Raw genomic sequence first — 24314 nt, 5'->3', positions numbered from 1 at the left:
GACATCAAAAGTTCAATAAGGGATAAAAAAAAAAACTAATTCACATATTGATTTCACTGACCCCCTACCCCCTCTTAACTTAGTTTGGGAAAAAATGATTGACCCATATGAATATATGTAAAAATCAATGTCGGATAACCAAATCTTGCAGCAGTTCAATCCCCCCCCCCCCCCCCAAAAAAAAACTATTTGAATTAAGATGTTTATCTTACATTGGTCTGTTGATGTCGTCCCTAATATTAGATCAAATAACAATTAAATCCGATTATGATTTCAAATGTTAAATTTTGCTAAATATCCATGTATAAACGTGCACGTTGCAAGGTACTCATATTACTTTCTCTTATTTTGTATCATTTTTAATAGAAAGGATGAATTGTTTAATATTTACCTTTTAAAAAAATGTCGTATATAAATATTTTTCGTTGATTTGATTAGGGAGCAACTGTTTAACCTTAAAAAGGGGGAATGGGTGAATTGTGTCTGAGTCCAAAAAAAATTTTTGACGTTTTTCGAAGATATCAATAATTTTTTTCTACAAAATCTATTACTATAAGTTATATTTTGCTCATCGAATTGGGAACCAACATGTTTTTTTTGTTTTATTTTTGGAAAATTATTATGCCCCTCTTCCCCTTTTGGAGTTCACTGGTAGTCTAACGAAAGATATCGATAAATCATGTATCAGTGTCCACCCATAGTTTGATTATTTGTTGAAATCGCTTGAAGCAAGTGAAATGAAGCGTTAAGTTAATGTTTAAAAGAACACTTTTAACGTGTATATAATACATTAAATACCTTAAATAAACAGGTGAACATATTTGAAAAAAATAACATATGAATTAAAGATTTGTCTGGATAACGTACATTTAAATCACTATATTTTATGTGAATTTAGGATTTAAAACACACATAAACTGTCGAAAATTGTTAATGTTTATTGTATTGAAGTATATATAGAAGTTTTCTGTTTGCTTTAATACGATAAATCTAATATTCATGTGCATGGAATATATTCATGAACAGTGATTTAACAGTGCTTCATCAAAAAGATCTTTCTAAAACAATTGTGAATTACACAGATTGTAAAATCGGTAATTGACGGTAAACCAACCCTTTACTTGGGTTCCGTATTGGATTGATCAGTGCCCTGCGCCGAAAGTTCGATTGTTATTTCATAATCGTTTGTGGCAAAACATATGTCCTTGTACTGCATATCTATAATTACGACATTCTCTGATTGACAGGAAGTTGGAGACGACCGATTTTTGGTATTAATTATGATCAATAATTAATGACTTTCTATTTGAATGCTTGCTTTTGAATGTCCTTAATTAAATACATGGATAACAGGATTACAAATTATCAATACATTGTTATGTGGGAAAGTGATAAATAATATTACGATCGAGGACACTATCGATTTTGATCTTTTTTTGTTTAATAACCTCGGGCCGTTTGTACAATAGGTAAATTTGTTAAACTTTTATACAATGACAATGAATTCATTTGATTTTTTTGGATTTTGATATAATCACAAGATAACCATGTGTTTCGAGTTCCTGAAAATATCATCCACACAAAGTGCACGGAACTCGAGCCAAAATCCAAAGCGGACAAAAATGCAAGCAGTTAAAGGATTATTTGCTTCAAGTAAGTACTATATAATATATATGTAAACTAATGATGTAATATGGAAATCATAATAATCTGACAGCTTAAAATCATTTGTGCAAAAGTTGATTTGTATGTATTATATAATACTTAACTTACATATGCACGTACGTTTTGTTATTATGATAATAATATATGTATATATTTAACAGGTATTGTTATTGTTATAGATCTATTTTATGAAAACGAGGATTTTTTAAGACTTATCATAAGTACTAGTATCAAGTTTGTTGCCTTATTTTCCTGTTTCTCTAAAAACAATATGTGTATGGTATGGTATTCAATCATCAACTATTCCATTCATTAAAAGTCCATGATTCTAGGTTTACAAATAATACAATATAAACCAGTACTACTGAAAGACAGACCTACAAAATAGGAATACATATATCTAAACAAAATAAAGAATAAAGAATGATAGGATGTTATAACATTACGAATAGAGTAAACTGGGGGAGGGTACAACAATTGTGAAAAATAACATAGCAATTAAAGAATACAGAAATTCATTACCCCCATTTCAGAATGCTTATACATGTATGCTGATAAGATATCAAAAATATCCTTATTTACGTATGTGTGCCTTAAAGTTGGATGATAACCACAATAACACACATTTAAGAACATTACAGAACGTGTACGGTTTTCTGCTCCGTTTTTTCTGTTAATAACCGATGGAATTTATTACTGAATAATAAAGAAAGTCATGTGGCCCCTTTTTATCCAATAAGATAACCTTATTCTTAACCGATATGAACTAAAATAGATTATCATTTGCTTAACGTCCAGTGGAAAATATTTGATGAGTTTTCAGTACGAGAGGAGAGTAACAATTTATATCCTATAGATTGATTATGGTTATACTGATTGGTCGACCGGGCTAAACGTCGTCCAACTAGACAAATGCTAGAAGTATAAATATTTTTGAAACATTTTAAATATTGTGTTTCGCATAATAACGATGGTTCTGTCTTCAGAAAGTACGAATTATATAATGCATGAAGTATGTTCGAGTGCAGATCGAGACTCCCATTAGTACTACTTTTCCCAAACATTTGACACAGATTTACCCTGTTGATGCATTGCTTGATCTAATCAAGCGGAGTGTAAATAGTCAGAGCATAACATTGAGGAAAAGTTCAACTTAATGTCGTACGATGACCTATATTTACTTACATTCATTTCGTTTCGAATATGGCAGAAATTGGTATATTGACAATCACACAATATCCTTATTTTATTCCACAATGATCTATTTTTCTGATATCTAACATTCTGAATGTGCCTGTACTATTTGCCGCTATACGATAGAGACCCTTCAATTAAATAACAGAAATAAACGTCAAAAACACGTTTTGCAGTATACATTGATGTTGACATAATGTACAAATAGACCACTTAAGCTGTAACTTACGAACAATTAACACATTTTCTATAGTCAGATCTTAAAGGATTAAATTATATCTAATGTTTAAATTTTGTACACGTTCGTATCTGCCACCCATTCAATTATTGCCTTTTTTTACTTTAAAATTAAAAATTAAAATCGGGAATGTGTCGAAGAGACAATAATCCCACCACATATAAATAGACAACAACAGAAGGTCTTCAATGCAGCGAGAAATTGCCACACCCGGAGGCGTCCTTCAGCTGACCCCTAAAAAATCCATATAACTTAGATTAATTAGTTCAGTGATAATGATCCCATACTAAACTCCAAATTATACACAGTATATTCATGTGCATTATTATATGTACATTGTATGTTGCTCTGTAACTTTTTTTAATTGACTAAATGATCTATATATATCTACATGTATATGTAACTACTGCAATATCTCATTAATGCATTGCATTTGTTATTACTATGCACACTTTTAGGTTTTCTGGTTTTTTTTTTAATTGTCTTTATTGATTAAATGATCGAACTTCAATGTATCGTATCTACCTAAAAATCAAAACTGCATTTTTGGTTTATTTCCCTGCGAAATAGAAAATGATAAGTAAACCTATGCAGTGTTCGTGCAAAAGCATAATAAGTGTTATCTATTTTAATCAGTAGTCAAATTTAGTATGAATAATTATACGATTTCTTTTATCCCTTTATATCATATGTTCTTTTTTATGCAAAAAGTATTTTTCATATATATACAATATAAATGAATCAATATTACAACAATAAACAAGACCACGTGACATACCAGATGTTACCCCCTTACATAGGATTGTATCAATATTCAATAAAATAAACGGGGAATTGATGTCTATTTTGATACAAGTGTCATCGTCGCATGCATTATATTCTTTGAATTATTATAAACAAATTTAGCATTGGACTAATATTATGCAAACTGCATGTGCATGTTTGGAGAATTCAGCACCAACTTGTTGTGTTTTTAAAATTCGTCTATTATAGACGAAATTGTTCTAATCCTAACTGTATGCAGTGAACTCTCGTTGCACTAAATCACATTACCGATAATTCCCGTGACTTGATTGACATCTGGAGAAAATAATAAGGACCAAGTTTTCTTTTTTTACAGTAAAATCCGGATTTGTCAGCAAAGGAAAAACCATGGGTATAATCCTAGGAATATTTAATCCAGAACTCTCAGACTTCCAGAAGAAGAAATTGAAGCATGAATTCCACGTCTTCTTTGGTATGTCTTATTTACGATTCTAACGATAACGCACTTTTTAATGCATTTCTGCCTACTAAAAGTGCACTTAGGTTTATGTGCATGCGCAAGCAAGGTGATCTGCCTGTTTGATAGAACGTCGTGCAAAACATCACATCATCTTTAAGGTTCCACTAAAGTCAAAATATAGGACACTTCATAAACATCTACCAATTCTAAACAAATAAAGTCGTCTCGCAGGCCTCCAGATTTGTTTGAAAGTTTAGTGTTCACCCCAAGAACCGGTGTGGCCACAACATAACAATTTCGAGTTTATTTACAATTTACACTGTGTGCATATGTAAAGTATGTTTTGATGAACATACATGTATGTTCTCATAGTTTATGACTTTATTCATTATAGGTTGAAAAATACAGGCAAAGTTTAGATGTTTATGAAGTGTCCTATATTTTGACTTTAGTGGAACCTTAAGCTGTTCCATTTTACTATTGTTCTAAATAGACTCTGTAGTTATGATAAAAAAAATGTGCAACGCAATATCTTAACTGATTGCTGCTTGCTAACGTCCAGTGGCAAGTATCTTTTAATGACGATTGAACGTATTATATGAATTATGTTTACACACCACGTGTTCAGTAAATACCTTTCCTCGTGCATGCCTTAAATCAAAAAACTTTATGGAGTGCCGAATATTTAAAATGTTTGAGAGCTTACATGATAAATCATATCAAAATGGGTCTGAACAAAGCAAACAACCTTCCAGTTAAAAATAAACGATATGCCAACTTGGCTTTTGTACAATTTTATAATTTGACGATGGAAATTATTTATTTAAATCGTTCTACTACCGAAGCACTAATAACTACATGTACCAAGAAGATTAGGTCCGAGACCACAAACGAATATAGTCCCTAGTGTTAACAGTGGGTAACTTGCCATTAATTTTTATACCCCTTTCAAATTTATTTCTCCATGTTTAATGCCTCAAATTGTAAGTAGGGGGTGAAATTACACTGTAAAAAAATTTGGGTCCAGAATTTTACAGGAAAGTAGTGATTTGGTCCAGCTGAAAAGGTTAAAATAAGGACTTCGGAAGCTTTCAAAAGATTTCAAGACACCCTAAACACAAAATTGTCCATATTTTGAGTTAGAGGCGATGAAGTTTTCTATAATTTTGATTTAATTTGTCCCAAAAGTAGTACAACATACTGTAAAAATTTCATTGAGAAAGCGCAGGTGGGATTTTTTTAATCTTCATTTATATTTTAAAAGAAATGCACTACACATTAATTGTGGTCTCGGACCAGATGTGCAATACATCACATCGCCGTCAAGCTGTTTCAAAGTACTATTAATCAGAATAGTCTGCAGTTATGATTACAAAAAGAAAAACAACGCAATATCATGATTGCTTGTTGTTTGCTAACGTCCAGTGACAAGTATATATCATTCATGTTCACTGGACGATTCAACCAATTGTAGTATGATATGTTTACATACCGCGTGTTACTTGTGTACTTAAATACCTTTCTATATGCATGCCTGAAATAAAAGCTTGCAAAACCCAAAAATTAACCATTTAATGTTTAATAGCATACATACCAGATGAACTTGAAAAAACAACCAACCGACAAGTAAATAAACTGAGGAACAACAATATTCATTTTTTTCTACATAAATTAGTCCGTTAGTTTTCTCGTTTGAATTGTTTTACATTGTTATTTCAGGGCCTTTTATCGCTAACTATGATGTAAGGCCTTTGCTCATTGTTGAAGGCCTCACGGGGACCTGTAGTTGTTAATATATGTGTCATGTTGATCTCTTGGGGACAGTTGTCTCATTGGCAGTCATACCAAATCTTCTTTTTTATATAAGCTTAAGAGCAATTTTATATTTTTTGCATTAGGAGTTTTATCATTTAAATCATTCTAATACCGTAACATATAGCTAATGAGAGGGTGGCACTTTAAGGACAGATAGAGCACGTGCAGCGGTGCCGTCCAGAAGATACTCATAAAAAGCTATTACCATTTTTACAGAATGCAGGTTTTCAAAATTTGTCACGTAACATCTAAAAAATAAATATTTAGCTGTTCCAATACATTCATCAAACAAATAAATAAACATGCATGAAGAAGAAATACTAACGGAAATAAAAAGTAAACATTGCAAGTTAAACGCACTTAGTCTGTTTATGTATCGAAACTTATAAGACTTCAACAACTCTTCTTTTTTGGTGGGTGGATGTGGTCGAAGAGGGCAGGGATTGTGTAAAAAAATAATTTATTCTTATTTTGTTTTTGAAAATGAAAATAACTACTGTGTTTTATTCATAAAATATATAATTCTTAACTTCTAACTGAACATTTAATTATTTCTAAATGTTAATATACATGTACATATAAAGCAGTGAACACCGGAGAACCAAAATAGACACTAAATTTAAAAAAGCAATACAAAGCTATGCAATGTCATACAATACAAGTTAACATTTACATACAAGGACAATATAATAATTTACTATGATTCATACAATCTGTAACAGATGTATACCTATCGAATGTCTTTACGATCGTAATTGAACTTTTTATCATTTAAACCTTCACATATTTGTGTATTTCTAGTCAATAACTGCAAATCTACAAATTGTAATTGAACTTTTTATCCTTTAAACCTTCACATATTTGTGTATTTCTAGTCAATAACTGCAAATCTACAAATTGTAATTGAACTTTTTATCATTTAAACCTTCACATATTTGTGTATTTCTAGTCAATAACTGCAAATCTACAAATTGTAATTGAACTTTTTATCATTTAAACCTTCACATATTTGTGTATTTCTAGTCAATAACTGCAAATCTACAAATTGTAATTGAACTTTTTATCCTTTAAACCTTCACATATTTGTATATTTCTAGTCAATAACTGCAAATCTACAAATTGTAATTGAACTTTTTATCATTTAAACCTTCACATATTTGTGTATTTCTAGTCAATAACTGCAAATCTACAAATTGTAATTGAACTTTTTATCCTTTAAACCTTCACATATTTGTGTATTTCTAGTCAATAACTGCAAATCTACAAATTGTAATTGAACTTTTTATCATTTAAACCTTCACATATTTGTGTATTTCTAGTCAATAACTGCAAATCTACAAATTGTAATTGAACTTTTTATCATTTAAACCTTCACATATTTGTGTATTTCTAGTCAATAACTGCAAATCTACAAATTGTAATTGAACTTTTTATCATTTAAGCCTTCACATATTTGTGTATTTCTAGTCAATAACTGCAAATCTACAAATTGTAATTGAACTTTTTATCCTTTAAACCTTCACATATTTGTGTATTTCTAGTTAATAACTGCAAATCTACAAATTGTAATTGAACTTTTTATCATTTAAACCTTCACATATTTGTGTATTTCTAGTCAATAACTGCAAATCTACAAATTGTAATTGAACTTTTTATCCTTTAAACCTTCACATATTTGTGTATTTCTAGTCAATAACTGCAAATCTACAAATTGTAATTGAACTTTTTATCCTTTAAACCTTCACATATTTGTGTATTTCTAGTCAATAACTGCAAATCTACAAATTGTAATTGAACTTTTTATCCTTTAAACCGTCACATATTTGTGTATTTCTAGTCAATAACTGCAAATCTACAAATTGTAATTGAACTTTTTATCCTTTAAACCTTCACCTATTTGTATATTTCTAGTCAATAACTAAAATCTACAAAATAGGAATACTTTGTTTCTCATAAAACTACAATTACATAGTTATAGAGAACATACATAAATAGATGAAATCATAATCTTTCAATCAGTTTAATTGAAGTCTGGTGCTGGCATGTCAGTTAACTGCTAGCAGTCTAGCTGTTGTTATTTAATATATAGATTTTATTATTGTCATTATGTTTATTTTACTTTGGTTACATCTTCTGACATCAGACTGGGACTTCTCTTGAACAGAATTTTAATGTGCGTTTTGTTATGTGTTTACTTTTCTACATTGGCTAGAGGTATTAGGGGGGTTGGGGTTGAGATCTCACAATTATTTTTAACCCCGCTGCATTTTTGCCCCTGTCCTCTGGTCTTTGTTAGTCTTGTATTATTTTAATTTTAGTTTCTTGTGTACAATTTAGTATGGTGTTCATTATCACTGAACTAGTATATATTTGTTTAGGGGCCAGCTGAAGGACGCCTCCGGTGCGGGAATTTCGCGCTACATTGAAGACCTGTTGGTGACCTTCTGCTGTTGTCATTTCAATGGTCGGGTTGTTGTCTCTTTGACACATTCCCCATTTCCATTCTCAATTTTATATTTACATCAGATACAGTTATAACATGACAATACTTTTCATTCATAATGATACAATGATTGTGTTTATGAATCCTGCACCGATGATATTAAATTCCAAAAACCCTATTTAACGATTCTAATCGCGATTTAATGATGCGAGAACTGCAATCTACATAACATATCATAGAAAGACATTTATATTTTTTGCACTATAGAAGCCTCTGTGTTCCAGTGGTATAAGTACATGTAGGTCATTTATGGTGATCACTTATAGTAAACTTTACTTCTAAACCTAGCCTTTCATTACTGAGGTTTCGAACTGATGGCAGGTGCGTTCGGCTTCGATCTTGATTGACTAGGATTCCAAGTATGCCACTTAATGGGCGGTGTTTTTTTATAACTCCGAAAGCCTCTAATAATATAAACTTGGTGTAATGATGAAAACAAAAAAATGGAATTCGGGTTATACATCATCAGTCAATTATGGTTTCCCTTTTACTACAATGTTTCATTCTTGTAAAATTAACCGTTTCAGAATTTCGGGACTATGGATTATTTCCTTGTTCGTACACCAAAATCAAAATAACGTCACGCCATTGGTCGAATATCCATTGTGTTTGACGTTTTTAACTATAAACAACGTTTTGGTTTACACTTTTTGAAATATTACCCAGAATGGTTTAGATCTGAAACGGCGAAATACGTGAAATCAGTCTCTATATCATACCCTATGCAGATCTTGCAAGAACGTTATTTATCTCTCCATACCCATTAAATTTGTTCCTCGAAAAAGTTATTACGCTGACAACTTAATGATGCCATTGTCATTTTAAAATTTATTCAACGTTAGCAGTCAGTTTTGTTACAACATTTATCAATTGACAAAAAGGAGATGCGGGCTATATGTCACAAAGACAGCAATCTAACGACATAACAAACCAAATAGACATCCAGGGGAAAGCACCCAATATTTAACAGGTGTCGATACATAAATCTTAACTGACTCGAATCTAATAAGTTAAAGTCACCAAAAATATAAGAGTTACCATATAAATTAAAATTGAGAATGGAAATGGGGAATGTATCAAAGAGACAACAACCCGACCATAGAAAAAACAACAGCAGAAGTCACCAACAGGTCTTCAATGTAGCGAGAAATTCCCGCACCCGGAGGCGTCCTTCAGCAAACCGATTTCTCCAGATAGCCAAAGATTGTTTGCTTTAAAATACGACCCTCTACATTAATTCGACCCTTATGTTACACAACAAATGTTCATTCAACCGATATAACTTTCCTTGAACAAATTAATTTTTGACGCGTTTTGAAATTATATTAGCATGGATGCCACATACATTGTATTTTATATATTTGTTGCTCATGTAAGGGTCTAACAAATATTAAAAATTTCATTTAACTGTGTGAATACAATGCCGTTCGTAGTTTATGCAATGATTGGATGTCAAAACTCGTTATTTATAACTCAACTTCATCAAAGTAATAGCGCAAAGAGAGATGTCAAAACTAAATGGATGTTTTTAATTTCAAAATGTTAAACTGACAATAATGATTCTCCTCTTTTCAGGCATGCTTGCACATCGGTGGGGTTTTAGAGAGTACTAGTTATGCATGTAAGCGATTAAATAGTAATCTGCTTTGGCTATAGATATATCAAATTTGAATCAAATGGAATTTTAAAAGACATTTTCTCTTATACTGTTTGCTTTAGAATGATTGGTACCAACGAGTTTAAATGCTAACATTACCCTAGATGGCGTACCTCAATCTGATTTCCAATAATTCAGTATTCAAAATTCAGCAGTTAATGAAGCTATTTACGTTTATTGAGATTTATTTATTAAATGGAAAAATGTAGGATACTTTTTTAATGTATAGTCGATCAAATATAACAGCTTTATTATTTTTATAGACATATATTATAAAAGACACATTTAGAAAATACCAAAGCATCGTTGCAATCGTACAAACACAATTTATAGTTTGACAGTTCTGACTTGTTGTCTTGATTCACTACTGGTGCTTAAGGGCGTTCTCTTCTCAGTTTCAAGGAAATGAACTTTTCAAAACACTAGTTTATATAGATAGGAGTAGATAAATTAATCCAAAGAACAAAAACAATATGTAGGTCACCGTGCTTGTATTCGAGATATTAGCCATTGAAATTTTGGCGGGAAATATTCTCTCTTGACTTTTCATAGCTTTATCATTGACAAGTTGAAGTTCTCATTTTTTAAGGCATTCAAATTGGTATTACCAGAGGATCCGTAAATCTGACAAAAAATCTAAAACATGACAAGCCAGCTTCCTAAACTGTACTACGGCTATAAAAAAAGAAAATTATGTTGTACTGTTATACCACTGTCCCAGGTTAGGGGAGGGTTTGGATCCCGCTAACATGTTTAACACCGCCACATTATTTAGGTATGTGCCTGTCCCAAGTCATGAAGGCTGTAATTCAGTGGTTGTCGTTTGTTTATGTGTTACATATTTGTTTTTCGTTCATTTTTTTACATAAATAAGGCCGTCCGTTTTCTCCTTTGAATTGTTTTACATTGTCTCATCGGGGCCTTTTATAGCTGACCATGCGGTATGGGCTTTGCTCATTTTTGAAGGCCGTACGGTGACCTATAGTTGTTAATGTCTGAGTCATTTTTGTCTTTTGTGGATAGTTGTCTCATTGGCAATCATAACACATCTTCTTTTATATATATATATATATATATTGTATTTGTACATGTACTTCAACAGAATAACATAGAATCTTTCATTAAATTATGAACAATTGCATAGTGAAATTTCACAGGGGAGAACCAACCTATGTTCTACTCTGGTAAAGTTCTTCAACTATGCGCGCCTTTATAGTTAACTTGCTCTATTTTCTTTTTTACATTTCACTCAAACAATCGTTTGTACATTGAACGACAAATATATGTGACGTATAAATTTTCTGACGTCAGACACGCGAATCAATGAATGTGTTTGTAGATAGATGTGTTTGTGTTCTGTTAAATTGTTCCTTTTAAGATTGTTACACGATGATTACTGCTGTACCCATATTTTGACTATTTTATTTATTATGTCTGTCTAGTTCACGCATCATTGTATATAAAACGGAATTTAGCGCTATAAAACCAGGTTTATCCACCCATTTTCTACATTTGAAAATGCCTGTACCAAGTCAGCAATATGACAGTTCTTTTCCATTTGTTTTTGATGTGTTTTGTTATTTGATTTTGCCACGTGATTTTAGATTTTCCTCTAAGTTAGGTATTTTAGTGATTTTCCTTTCTTTTTTTCGGTACGGTCCAAAGTTGTAAGGCAACACTGCCCTGAACATAGTGTGTTTTACAAGTTTTGACGCACATGCTCGTGATATATTAATGTGTATAAGGAAAAACACAAACTATGAGACAAGTGAGTGTGATTTGACAGTACTTTGCTACATGTACATAGATTTGTCAGCCGAGAACAAGTTTATTTACACAGATGACATGCTCTGATAGCAAATACTGTCAATACTTAGTCTAGTAGTCCATTTGCCAATTACCGATTTGATTCTATCACTACACATTTTTTAAACAAGTTACTTCCCTTTGTCAATCGTCGACTAGTTCCATACCGGACAAAATTGGCTTTTGCCAATGCAAAGCATGATGAATTGAAAGTGATGTATCGGCGGTTAAACTAATTTTTTTATGAAAATTAATTTCTGATGTCAAAAGTATTTAGCTAAACAAAAAATTAGTGTAATTAAAAGATCTAAAAACCTTATAGATTACTCACATTACGCACAGGTAAATTTGCTCTTTCTGCTAGCCCTCCATTGTAAATAAGAATTAATGTCTTTTTATAAAGGGCGACAACAAAAATAAAGGTCTCTAATAATAGAGTCAATTACGGGGATTGACAAATAACCTATTGACGTTAAATACTTTTGTCGCGTGTTATTTCCCGCCATATTCATTCTGTCCATTGCATCAAATATTTTAAATATCAAAGATTACATTTTTAGAAAAATAGATTATATAACGCTACCAGGATGACTTTTAACAGTTAATCACTGTCGATAAATAAAAACAAATGCCTTAATATAAATGTTGGCAATAGTCCATTTGCCAATTACCAATTTGATTCTGTTATTACACACTTTTTAAACAAATTACTTCCCTTTGTCAATCGTAGACTGGGTCCATACCGGACAAAATTTACTTTTGCCAATGCAAAGTATGATGAATTGAAAGTGATGTATCGGATGTTCAACTAATTTTGTCATATATAAAATAATTTCATATGTCAAAAGTATTTAGATTAACCTAAAATTAATGTAATCAAAAGATTTGAAAATCTTAAAGATCACTCACATTACGCACAGGAAAATTTGCTCGTTCTTCTAGCTCTCCATTATAATTGAAAATTATTGTCCCTCATAAGGGAGACAACTGAAAGAGGGATCTCTAATATACATGGTCAATAACGGGAATTGTCAATTAGCATATTAATAGACGGATTTTAAAAGGCTCAAAGATAAACGTATAGATTTGGTCATAAAAGCAGATGTTGTCAAAGATACACAAATGAAAAATATATAAGTACAATGTACGTTTAAAAACTAATGCATCGTTCACACGGACATTTAATTCGAATTGAATTCGAATCGAATGCGAATCGAATTCGCTAATCGCATTCACACACTCTGCTTTTTTAATTTGAATTGATTCGAATTGACTTATTCGAATTATCCAATTCGCATAAGAAATACGCTTTCGTGAATACGTATTGAAAGTAAACGTCGTTTGGACAGTAAAGTGAATTTGACGCGCATTGTAATTCGAATTAAAATTGACGTTATGACGTAAAACGTATCGAATGCGAAATAAACTAATTCGAATTAGTTAATGCGAATCGAATTCGAATTACGTGTAAACTCAGCATTTATTAGTAGTATCTTTACAATTTTAGATTTGAATAAAGATGGAATATTAGAATGGAAAGATTTTGACTTGGCTAGAACGGTAAGTTCATATTATTATATATACTAGTAATCATTATCTATCCTGCAATCAGCCATCTTTGTACTAATAACAGGTATACAAATAAATTGTTACTTTATATTTACATGTACTAATAAAATCTCCAGTTACCCCGCTTTATGTTGACCATGGGGTTATGGGGATTATCTTTCGTGAACAAGTTCATTGTGGGTGTCCTCATCGCGGTCCGTGTTAAAACTGTCGATTTCTTTGAAACATTAGAGACAATGATTTACATTTGACAACGAAAGTTTCGAGTGTTTGGTGTAAATTTCAGGATAAAATAATATATTTACATTGTCGGAAAATATGAAATTTATTTGTACTCGCTACGAAACAGGAGAAAATCTCGGCGGAGCCTCGCTTTTCGTCCTGTTTCTAAAGCTCATACAAATAAATGTTATATGTTCCGACAATGTACAAAAAATGTATATTGTATATATAGCACCTTTTATAACATTTTCTTCTGGGAAAAGGGGATAGGTGCACCTCTTCTGATCTTGCTCCTGTTTTAAGTCGGATCATTTCAACATTAGTCTGGTAAATGGACACAGACTGATCGGGACATTCTATTTTTTTTAAAATATGTCATTTTCAGTTTGGTACTTATTATTTCTAGCTTGACATTTCATAACTTTAAGTTGACATTTCTTAGTTTAACACAGAAAAAAGACATCATGCATGTCAAGTTCTAATTAAACGACAAAGGTCAATATAGAATGATAGATGTGGGAAAACGTCTAGTTAGAAATAAGAGATTTATATAACATAATGTTCATTGCATGTCAATTATCTAGATCTGAATTTCTACAAAAACAAATAAATTACACACCTTGAAAGTTCATTCTTTTTTAAGCCAATATTTGCACCTTTTTATGGCAATAAAACACTCTAAATTTAATTTAAACGCAAAACGAAAGATGTATTTCGGTTGATCTATCCGCATGTCTGATCATTATGAAAGTCACTCTAAATGTTATGTATATCCGCATGTCTGATCATTATGAAAGTCACTCTAAATGTTATGTATATCCGCATGTCTGATCATTATGAAAGTCACTCTAAATGTTATGTATGTCCGCATGTCTGATCATTATGAAAGTCACTCTAAATGTTATGTATATCCGCATGTCTGATCATTATGAAAGTCACTCTAAATGTTATGTATATCCGCATGTTTGATCATTATGAAAGTCACTCTAAATGTTATGTATATCCGCATGTCTGATCATTATGAAAGTCACTCTAAATGTTATGTATATCCGCATGTCTGATCATTATGAAAGTCACTCTAAATGTTATGTATGTCCGCATGTCTGATCATTATGAAAGTCACTCTAAATGTTATGTATATCCGCATGTCTGATCATAATGAAAGTCACTCTAAATGTTATGTATATCCGCATATCTGATCATTATGAAAGTCACTCGAAATGTTATGTATATCCGCATGTCTGATCATTATGAAAGTCACTCTAAATGTTATGTATGTCCGCATGTCTGATCATTATGAAAGTCACTCTAAATGTTATGTATATCCGCATGTCTGATCATTATGAAAGTCACTCTAAATGTTATGTATGTCCATAATATTTAAATTGGGTCTCCATCATTTCTTTTTTTTTTTCATTTCATTGTCTTTGATTTGTTTTACTTCTTTTCTCGTCTAAATTTTCTCTTTTCTTTCAGCATTCTGTTACCTCTTCTATTTATTTGTTGCCCATTTTCTTGTATGAATATTCCCGATCTATAACTTGCTTTTTGAAATACAACTGCATATAATAGTGTCTATTGGTCTCGTTTTTCAATGTCAGTTAATATTTATATCCTGTATACCAATGTCCACCAATTATAGGGTGCTAAATTAATATAAAAATCTTATTTTTTTTCTCTCCTGTCTAAGTATACATCAAATATCTGTCGCTTGTTGTTAATAATAAACATATCAATCAATCAATCAGTTTATTGTACAAGCAGGATAATCATGAGCGCATTCAAATACATTCAGAAGCGTACATGTACCAGTTAGTTATCCAAATACATTTGGAAAGTCCCAGTCAATTATCCAAATACCTTCAGAAGGGCGTTAGTTAACTGTAATACATACATGCAAATACATTCGGAGGGAAACCATTTGTTTTTATTTCCTGTCATTTATGTTTAACGAGTCAGATATCGGATAAAAAGGGGTTTTGCATTGATGAATACACAAAACAAAACCGCCTGTACCATATATAATGTATTCTAAATACGGTTAAATCTGGACAGGTTTAAAGAAAATTCAACAGACACAACCCGGCACAGATCAGTTCTCATCATGAAACGATAGAGCAGGAAAGATGCATTTGGTCTGATTAAAACATTATAGACTTGTGGAATTCACATACACTTTTTTTTTTTATCTGTATCAACCTTCTGTCGATTATCTAAATGAGTGCAAAACATCAGCATCGGACTTCTCTTGAACTGAATTTTAATGTGCGTATTGTTATGCGTTTACATTTCTACATTGGCTAGAGGTAAAAGGGGAGGGTTGAGATCTCACAAACATGTTTAACCCCACCACATTTTTGCGCCTGTTTCAATTCAGGAGCCTCTGGCCTTTGTTAGTCTTGTATTATTTTAATTTTAGTTTTGGTGTTTAGAATGGCGTTCATTATCACTGAACTAGTATATATTTGTTTAGGGGCCAGCTGAAGGACTTCTCCGGATGCGGGAATTTCTCGCTACATTGAAGACCTGTTGGTAACTTCTGTTGTTGTTTTTTCTATGGTCAGGTTGTTGTCTCTTTGACACATTCCCCATTTCCATACTCCATTTTAATATCAAAAGGGTACAGCGGAGAAGCACTTATCCACTTATGATACATTTGTATGGTCCACTGTCGTTACTAAAACCCCGCCCCTTTTACCCTGAATGTGATCTACCGTGGTAGACTTATTAACGGGTTTGTACAGATCTGTACTAACACGAGCAACACGGTGGTGCCACATGTAGAACAGGATACATGCATGCATTCCTAAGGCTTCCGGATCACCTGAGATCGAGACACTCCCATGTATGGTTGGTTCTATCTATTTTTCTATGTTGTGTTTCGTGTACTGCTGTATCTGTTTGTCTGTTTGTCTGTTTGTCTGTTTGTCTGTTTATATGTTTGTATGTTTGTCTGTTTGTCTGTTTGTCTGTTTATCTGGTTGTCTGTTTGTCTGTTTTTGTGTTAGTCTGATTGTCTTTTCTTTTTAAAGTCATGGCGTTATCAGTGTTTTTTCGATTTATGAGTTTTAATGTTCCGTTGGTATCTTTCGCCTCTCCTTCATTAGTGCAGAACGATTATTATATCTAGTAATATCAGTATAATTTCTTAATATTCACATTGGCAGACTAAACTAATGGGTTATTTTACTGAGAAAGTCATCAATTCTGGAAATGAGAATTTCCACTTGTTCGATCATTTTAACAATTGTCTTGTAGTTGTGTGTTGACTTTAACATTTTTTTCTATTGACTTTCTACACCGTTATTACGTCTGAAGAAATCTTGAAGGAAATTCTGATCCTTAAATAATTAATTTTTCGTAACATGACGTTTCATTCCTATATGACAATATAATACACAGACAAATTAAGTGGTTCTGTCAACATTGTTTAATGAAACATTTCCGGGAATAAAAATAAAAAGTAACACTGAAACATATAAAGCGTGCCCGGTTCATTTTTCTAATAAATCTTGTTTTTTGTTTTGATTGTGTTCAACATTACGACCACGCAACACGCACGTTTTGGATATTTCGGGTGTATGAATTAAATTGAGATTGGAAATGTTGAACAAAAGAGCAAAACATACTGTACTAGTAAATGAACTAGAATTTTAAAAAAAGCATACAAGACCAACAATAACTTGTTAATTACCATCGCATGTTGTGCTTGTAGCAAATAAATTCAGCATATATACAATGTACCAAGACTAGATAGTATACGCCAGACGCTTTTTTGTTTATAACACACAGCGATAGTAAAGGGGCATTATGTTTTCTGGTCTGTGCGTCCATTCGTACGTTTGTCCGTCTGTCCATCTGTCCCGTTTCAGGTAAATGATTTTGGTCAAGGTAGTTGTTGATGAAGTTGAAGTCCGAACAAATCTTCTAATTTTAATGTAAAAAAAAGTCTATACCCAAATTTCACGGTCCATTGAACATAGAAAATGATAGTGCGAGTTGGGCATCCGTGTACTGAGAACACATTCTTGATTAGTTTTTATGGTGATGATTATTAATGTTTTGTTAATTACTTGTGTTTCAGAAAATCTGTGATTTGAGTGGATGGAAAATCGGTACTGATAAATTTCAACAAACAAACGAGCTTTTTATAACAATATGGCGGAGGCTACAAGATGAAGGAGATGAAAATAACGATGGGAAAATAAGTATAGACGAATGGGTAAGGAAAATAACGATGGGAAAATAAGAATAAGTATAGACAAATGGGAAAGGAAAATAACGATGGGAAAATAAGTATAGACGAATGTGTAAGGAAAATATGATGGGAAAATAAGTATAGACGAATAGGTAGGGAAAATAACGATGGGAAAATAATTATAGACGAATAAGTAAGGAAAATATGATGGGAAAATATAAGTATAGACGAATGGGTAGGGAAAATAACGATGATAAAATAAGTATAGACTAATGGGTAAGACATGTATGCCAAATGAAACAATATGTGTCCTTTCTATTACCTCTTTCAAAAAAAAAAGGATGGGTAGGAAGGGATTTTTTTTTTAAATCTACAATAGTTTTTTATTTACACATTGAGCTTGGGTGAAAAATACTGACTTTAACAGTGCTTTTTGAAAAATGACTGAATAAGCTTTTAAGTAGGCTATTTCTAAGTTTACATGTAAAATATAGGGTAGGTAGGGAAAAAGTAAACACATGTATTTTATTATTTGACTGTAAGTATAAATGATGGTCTTCATCGGGAATAGAAAATAGAAAATAATAACATTAAGGAGGCTCGAGGGTAAAAAAAAAAATCCAGAAAAAAATAAACATTTTTTTTTCATTACAAATTTTATTTATTACTTTATCAGTTGTGACTTTATCATATGGTACAAAAATCCTTGAAAAAATTCAATTTGTTTTGGCCCCAGATAACTTTTAAAATGTATATATCAGTATATATCATTGAAAAATCTCCAAATTATCTCCCTTTAGTGCAATAAAAACCATTTTTGGGCATTATAATTTAATTATCTTTTTTAACTCATTGGTGACCTATATTTTTCATAATTGTTTTCAAATAAGCAGTTACTGTACTTAAACTAAACTATTTAAAAATCTGCGCGACTTCTGTAATTTAGTTCTTTTTTTATTTCAATATTAGTATATTACGGTACCTTTCTTTCTCCTATTAGTTCAACAGAAAAAAAGTACCTTTACAAAAATGTATGCTTCTTTCGAAGGCAGATTGTGAGCGTAAATGAACGGTGACCCCATTTTATTATTTTATTTTTCTATTAAGTATAAGATAAAGTTTGTTTTACTAGTATATAAAAATATAGCGAAATCTTGTATTAAGATCTGCGAGTCCCCTTAAGTGTAGAATAAAGGACAAGAAAATTGGACAAAAATAAAGATAAGAGAATAACGAGGTGCTATTATATAAGGAATAAAGAATAATAGACCAAACATTAAAAGAATAGACAGAAATGGACTAACAAATTAAACATGTTAAAGAAAACATTAACGAAAGACCCCATGCACAATCTCGTAATATATACATGAGTGTATATAAAACATGAACATGCTACTTGAGCTCTTCTTGTATTGGATGCACGAGAAGCGTACCTAAGCGTTTATCAGGCCTTCATGTAACGTATGTTGGCGTATGTCTGGCGTTTGTCTAACGTAGATGGAATGCATGTTACGAAGGAAAACAGTCTCTTGAACATATTTGAGACGCGTCCCGGTCGTATCTGGGTCAATAATCCGTGCTTTTGGCGTGTCTGGGACGTTTAATTATGGGGTGTTTGTTACAAACATACCTACAGATGTTTTATACCGGCATCACACACCAGCGCACAGATTCGACGTACGCCGGGCGAAGTAAAAAATCATGCACGCTGCCAATACGCCAGTAATTGTTGGATGCATTCAACCTGTCAATCATATCTGTATCGTGTGTGCACAACGAGCTTTAAGAGTGTATTGCGCGTACGAAGCTAGCGTACATAATGTTAACGACGTTCAAGTAACGTATGTTGGCTTATGCCTGGCATTTGTCTAACGTAGATTGAATGCACGCTACGAAGCAAAAAATGTCTCTTGAAGTATTTGTGACGAGTCCTGGTCGTGTATTGGACGATAATCCGTGCTTTCGGCGTGTCTGGGACGTTTAATTATGGGATGTTACATTCGCATACGTTTTAGTTAAAGTCTAATGATCTTGAAGCGTATACAACGTGCCCTAAACGTGCCTCAAACTTATTTGTTGCGTAGCTGGCTGAAAATTGTTATCTGCATATAAATATCTTGGAGTTATAACATTCACCGAGCGTATATCTTTGCATTTCGACGTACTTCAAATTGATGCAGCGCGCGTTTAACGATTGCTATGCGTTTCTCTGGCGTGCAACTAAAGTATACGAACTTTGTCATTTTTTTCTGGTGCACGCCGGTCTATACGCCAATGTGTGACGCCGGCATTAGTCAATTTAGCTTCAAAACTGCCCAACATGCAAGGCAATTCAACACAAGTATTTTTGTGTGCAAATTAGAACTTGAAATTGTGCTAAACATTATTATATTAAAATCTATACTGTTAGTTAAAGTCTAACGATCTTGAAGGTTATACAACGTGCCCTAAACGTGTCTCAAACTTATCATCAGCGTTTTCAACGCGCTTGTAGCGTACAGTGTATGCATGACGTGCGTGTAGCGTACAGGTATACGCTTGATACATGCACGCTTGAGCTGGAATAAACTATTTATGCTTCATAAAACTTTCCTGGAGTTATAGCGTTCACCAAGCGTATACCTTTGCATTTCGACGTACTTCAAATTTATGCAACGCGCGTATGACGGTTGATTAGCGTCTGGAACATATCGGTATATACGCCCCTGTGTGACGCTTTTAGCGTAGCTGGATAAAAATTGTTATGATGCATATAAATTTCTTGGAGTTATAGCATTCACCAAGCCTATATCTTTGCATTTCGACGTACTTCAAACTTATGCAGCGCTAGTTTAACGATTGCTATGCGTTTCTCTGGCGTGCAACTAACGTATATTGACTTTGTAATTTTGGTTCTGTTTCAAGCCGGTCTATAGTTATTTAATTCCATGCAATGTGGTCTCTTGTGGAGAGTGTTCTCATTGGCAATCCTACCACATCTTCTTTTTTATATGTACACGTATACTAGTTCAGCAACTATAGTTTTTTTCCATTACAGTTACAAATGTGGCAGAATTTTAATGAGCAGTGTATCAAACAATCAAAGAAAGATAACGAAGAACCACCCGAACGGAAGCTTCCAGAATGGTTAGAACAGTATATAGAATATAAATTTAATTTGTATGATAGAACAGGTTGGTTTATTTTACAGTCTTTTATTAGTAAAAAATGATCATCGAATATAACTCTCAAAAACTACCATAAAAATAACGCCTTCTTATTGCACTCATTTAAGCCAGTACCAATTGGGTTTTCTGTTTCGTTGTGCATGACCTTTGTGTAAGAAATGACGTCTACTCGGACCCTAAACTTTAAATCGAATTCCTCGTCTAGGGAGAGTACCACATGTAGTCAATATTGTCCGTACATATCATCCTTTGCCTTCTAGTGACAATTTTAATAATTCGCCCATGTTTTATGATCTTAAACGAACCAAACCTTGGCATAAAGTTCGGAGAGGATTTAACATTCGCACAATGTTTAAAGACAGTTCATACCGAATATGCATTTACAAAGTCAGAAGCCTGTGATTCTTTGATACATGTAGTCATGCGTAGTTGTCTGGCATATTTGTTTTACGTTTATTTTGTTAGCAAAATGCAGACCGTTTGTTTTATCTCGTTTGAAATATTTTACTTTTTTCGTCATTTCGCAGCCCTTTTTTAACCAAATGAAACTTGTAAAATTACTGAAAATGGCATTAAAGAGCAAGAATCAATTGATAGCTATATTGAAAAGTCTTTATATTTTTGTTTCCTTGAATAAAATTAACGGTACCAATTTTCTTGCACCAGATGCGCATTTCGACAATACATGTACCTAACACTACAGGGAGATAACTTTGTAAAATAAGCTAAACGTTTTATTTACGTCGTGTTGTTAAGGGAATATAAAGCTTCCCAATGATCAAAATTAGTGTTTATCAAACTGCTATAAAACCAGTGTAATTTTTCTAATAAAATGGTTGATTCAAATTTTTTGAAATTTTAATATTTTTTCAAAGGGGCAAAGTAAATACTTTGTCAACATTTTATAAAAATTAAACGAGCAAAATTTATTTTATCGAAGGTGTTGGGTACCATCTTCATGTTTACAAATTCAATATTATTATTACTACTTTCAGGTGATGGGAAGGTAGATGCCGAGGAATTTGAATATGTCTTATCAGATTTCGGTGTTCCCCCTAAAGATGCAAGGTGTGCATTTCTGATGTTTTCATGTGTAAGTATTTTCAAATAAATATAGGAAGACGTGGTATGAGTGCCAATGAGACGACACTCCATCCAAGTCACAATTTATAATAGTAAACCATTACAGGTCAAGGTGCTGTCTTTCAACACGGAGCCTTGGCTTTCACCGGACAGCAAGCTCTAAAGGCCCCTTAAAATTACTAGTATAAGACCCCTCAGCCGTCTGTATGATTGCTGGCTGTTATACCTCCAAATTATTTGAATATTCAGAACGACAATGAATATATGCGATAATAATATTAACCATGCGTTGTATTAGTCCTACAAGCTGAACCGAATTTTTAACGTGTTGTTTTTCGTGATGTTACAATCCGCGGCACGCTACCATGCGAATAGCAATGCGATTATTATTCTATGTTCAGTTCTTCTCTTTTACCGTTTCTTATGTACATATGTATCAAACCTATAAATCTGCCGGTAATATCAGTGGCGGATCCAGAAATTGTTATAAATGGAGGCCAAATGACTGTCTAAGAAGGGCTCGCTCCCGTCACGCTTCAATGATTCTCTATAACTAAACACAATTTTTCAACAACTAAAAAAGGTTGGGGGTTATCGTTTCTCTCTAAATCTGTGTCAGAGTATGATATAACAAAGCTTATAAACGACAATGTCACAGCAAGTCAAACTACAAACACTACACAAGACATCTGATCATTGCAAGTACAATTGCTACAACTTATTGATAATTTTGAAGGTTTTCGTAAAAAAAAAAATGTTTAACACAGTCTTATTTTTGTTTAAATTATTTACATAAAAAATGTTTTGATTTTCCTGGTTTCTATGATGAGTAAATTGGTAAAAAGAACACCTAAAAGGACGATAACTGTATACTTCGTCTGGTTGTTTAGTTTTGAATATAATATGGAAATTATTGAATTGTACCCATTTATTTATTTAACTCCTGTGGAATATGATAAAATGCTATATGCATCTTTTTAACTCCTGTGGAATATGATAAAATGCTATGTGCATCTACATATTAACGTAAACCATTGTTTCTCTCTTTCAGAACAACACAAAGAAAGTGGATTTAGATTATTTCAAAGAGTTGTGTATAGACTATTATAGATCTGATGATATTAGTGCCCTAGGCAACTTCATCACAGGAAAATTAGATTTCAATGACTAATGGTTATAGACAGAATGACTTTATTGTGCAATTGTTACTTCACATACAGCAAACACACATGTTCTTCTAATTGATTTTGATACATCTTGGTGTATATTCAAATTGGCTATGACTGTATGAGATACTTCACATATATTATACACATGTTCTTAAATAATGAATTTTCATACCTCCTGTTGAACATTAAAACTGTCAGTGACTGTATGAAAAATATTTGATCATTAAATTGTAAATATTTTAAACATACATTGATTTAATTGAAGTATTACCATTTCTACGCAAAAGAGGGGCGAAAGATACCAGAAGGGCAGTCAAACTAATAGATAGAAAATAAACTGGCAACGCCATGGCAATTAAAATGAAAAAAAACAAACAGACCAATAATAGTACACATGACAGAGCGTAGAAGAATAAAGACTAAGCAACACGAACCCCGCACATTATAGACAATCTTAACTCAATCTCCAAACATATGGTAATCTATGTTTCAAAATGTTCTTTGTAAAAACGAAAGCAAAACTAAAACTTAGGATAAGCACAAAGAGAACTGTCGGAGTTAAACATATCATACATAATCTAGAAAAGACTAGAAAATGCCGACACAAACTCTTAAGTCAACAAGTCCAGGTTTGAGAATATGTATCTAAGAAAATTGTTTGAATACTTATTTTAAAAAAACCTGGAAAGAACTGAGTGTTAGTTACCTGCAAAAGTATTGTCACTGATGGAATTGCTGTACATTTTAACATTGAGTTAGACTTCTGTTCTCATTATTCCTTCATAGATCCAATATTGTATTAG

General features: G+C 32.4%; 1 protein-coding gene across 1 annotated transcript; it reads left to right on the top strand.

Annotated features, from left to right (window-relative positions):
- The first annotated feature begins 891 nt into the window (after positions 1-891).
- Positions 892-23755, top strand: LOC134718780 (calexcitin-2-like). Its single transcript, XM_063581501.1, has 7 exons — positions 892-1653; positions 4218-4334; positions 13611-13663; positions 17979-18116; positions 21130-21265; positions 22255-22352; positions 23394-23755. The coding sequence occupies exons 1-7, from the start codon at positions 1548-1550 to the stop codon at positions 23511-23513; spliced, it is 768 nt and encodes a 255-aa protein (XP_063437571.1). The 5' UTR covers positions 892-1547; the 3' UTR covers positions 23514-23755.
- The last annotated feature ends 559 nt before the right edge of the window (positions 23756-24314 follow it).

The sequence above is a fragment of the Mytilus trossulus genome, chromosome 5, assembly GCF_036588685.1.
Source record: "Mytilus trossulus isolate FHL-02 chromosome 5, PNRI_Mtr1.1.1.hap1, whole genome shotgun sequence".
Lineage (NCBI taxonomy): Eukaryota > Metazoa > Mollusca > Bivalvia > Mytilida > Mytilidae > Mytilus > Mytilus trossulus.
This window is presented reverse-complemented; position numbering and strand designations above follow the sequence as displayed.

Excerpts from the sequence above, each read along its gene's own strand:
- LOC134718780 (XM_063581501.1), top strand. The coding sequence starts at position 1,548 with ATGTGTTTCGAGTTCCTGAAAATATCATCCACACAAAGTGCACGGAAC. Across the intron at positions 21,266-22,254 it reads TAATTTGTATGATAGAACAG|GTGATGGGAAGGTAGATGCC; the intron begins GTTGGTTTATTT and ends TACTACTTTCAG. Across the intron at positions 22,353-23,393 it reads CATTTCTGATGTTTTCATGT|AACAACACAAAGAAAGTGGA; the intron begins GTAAGTATTTTC and ends TCTCTCTTTCAG.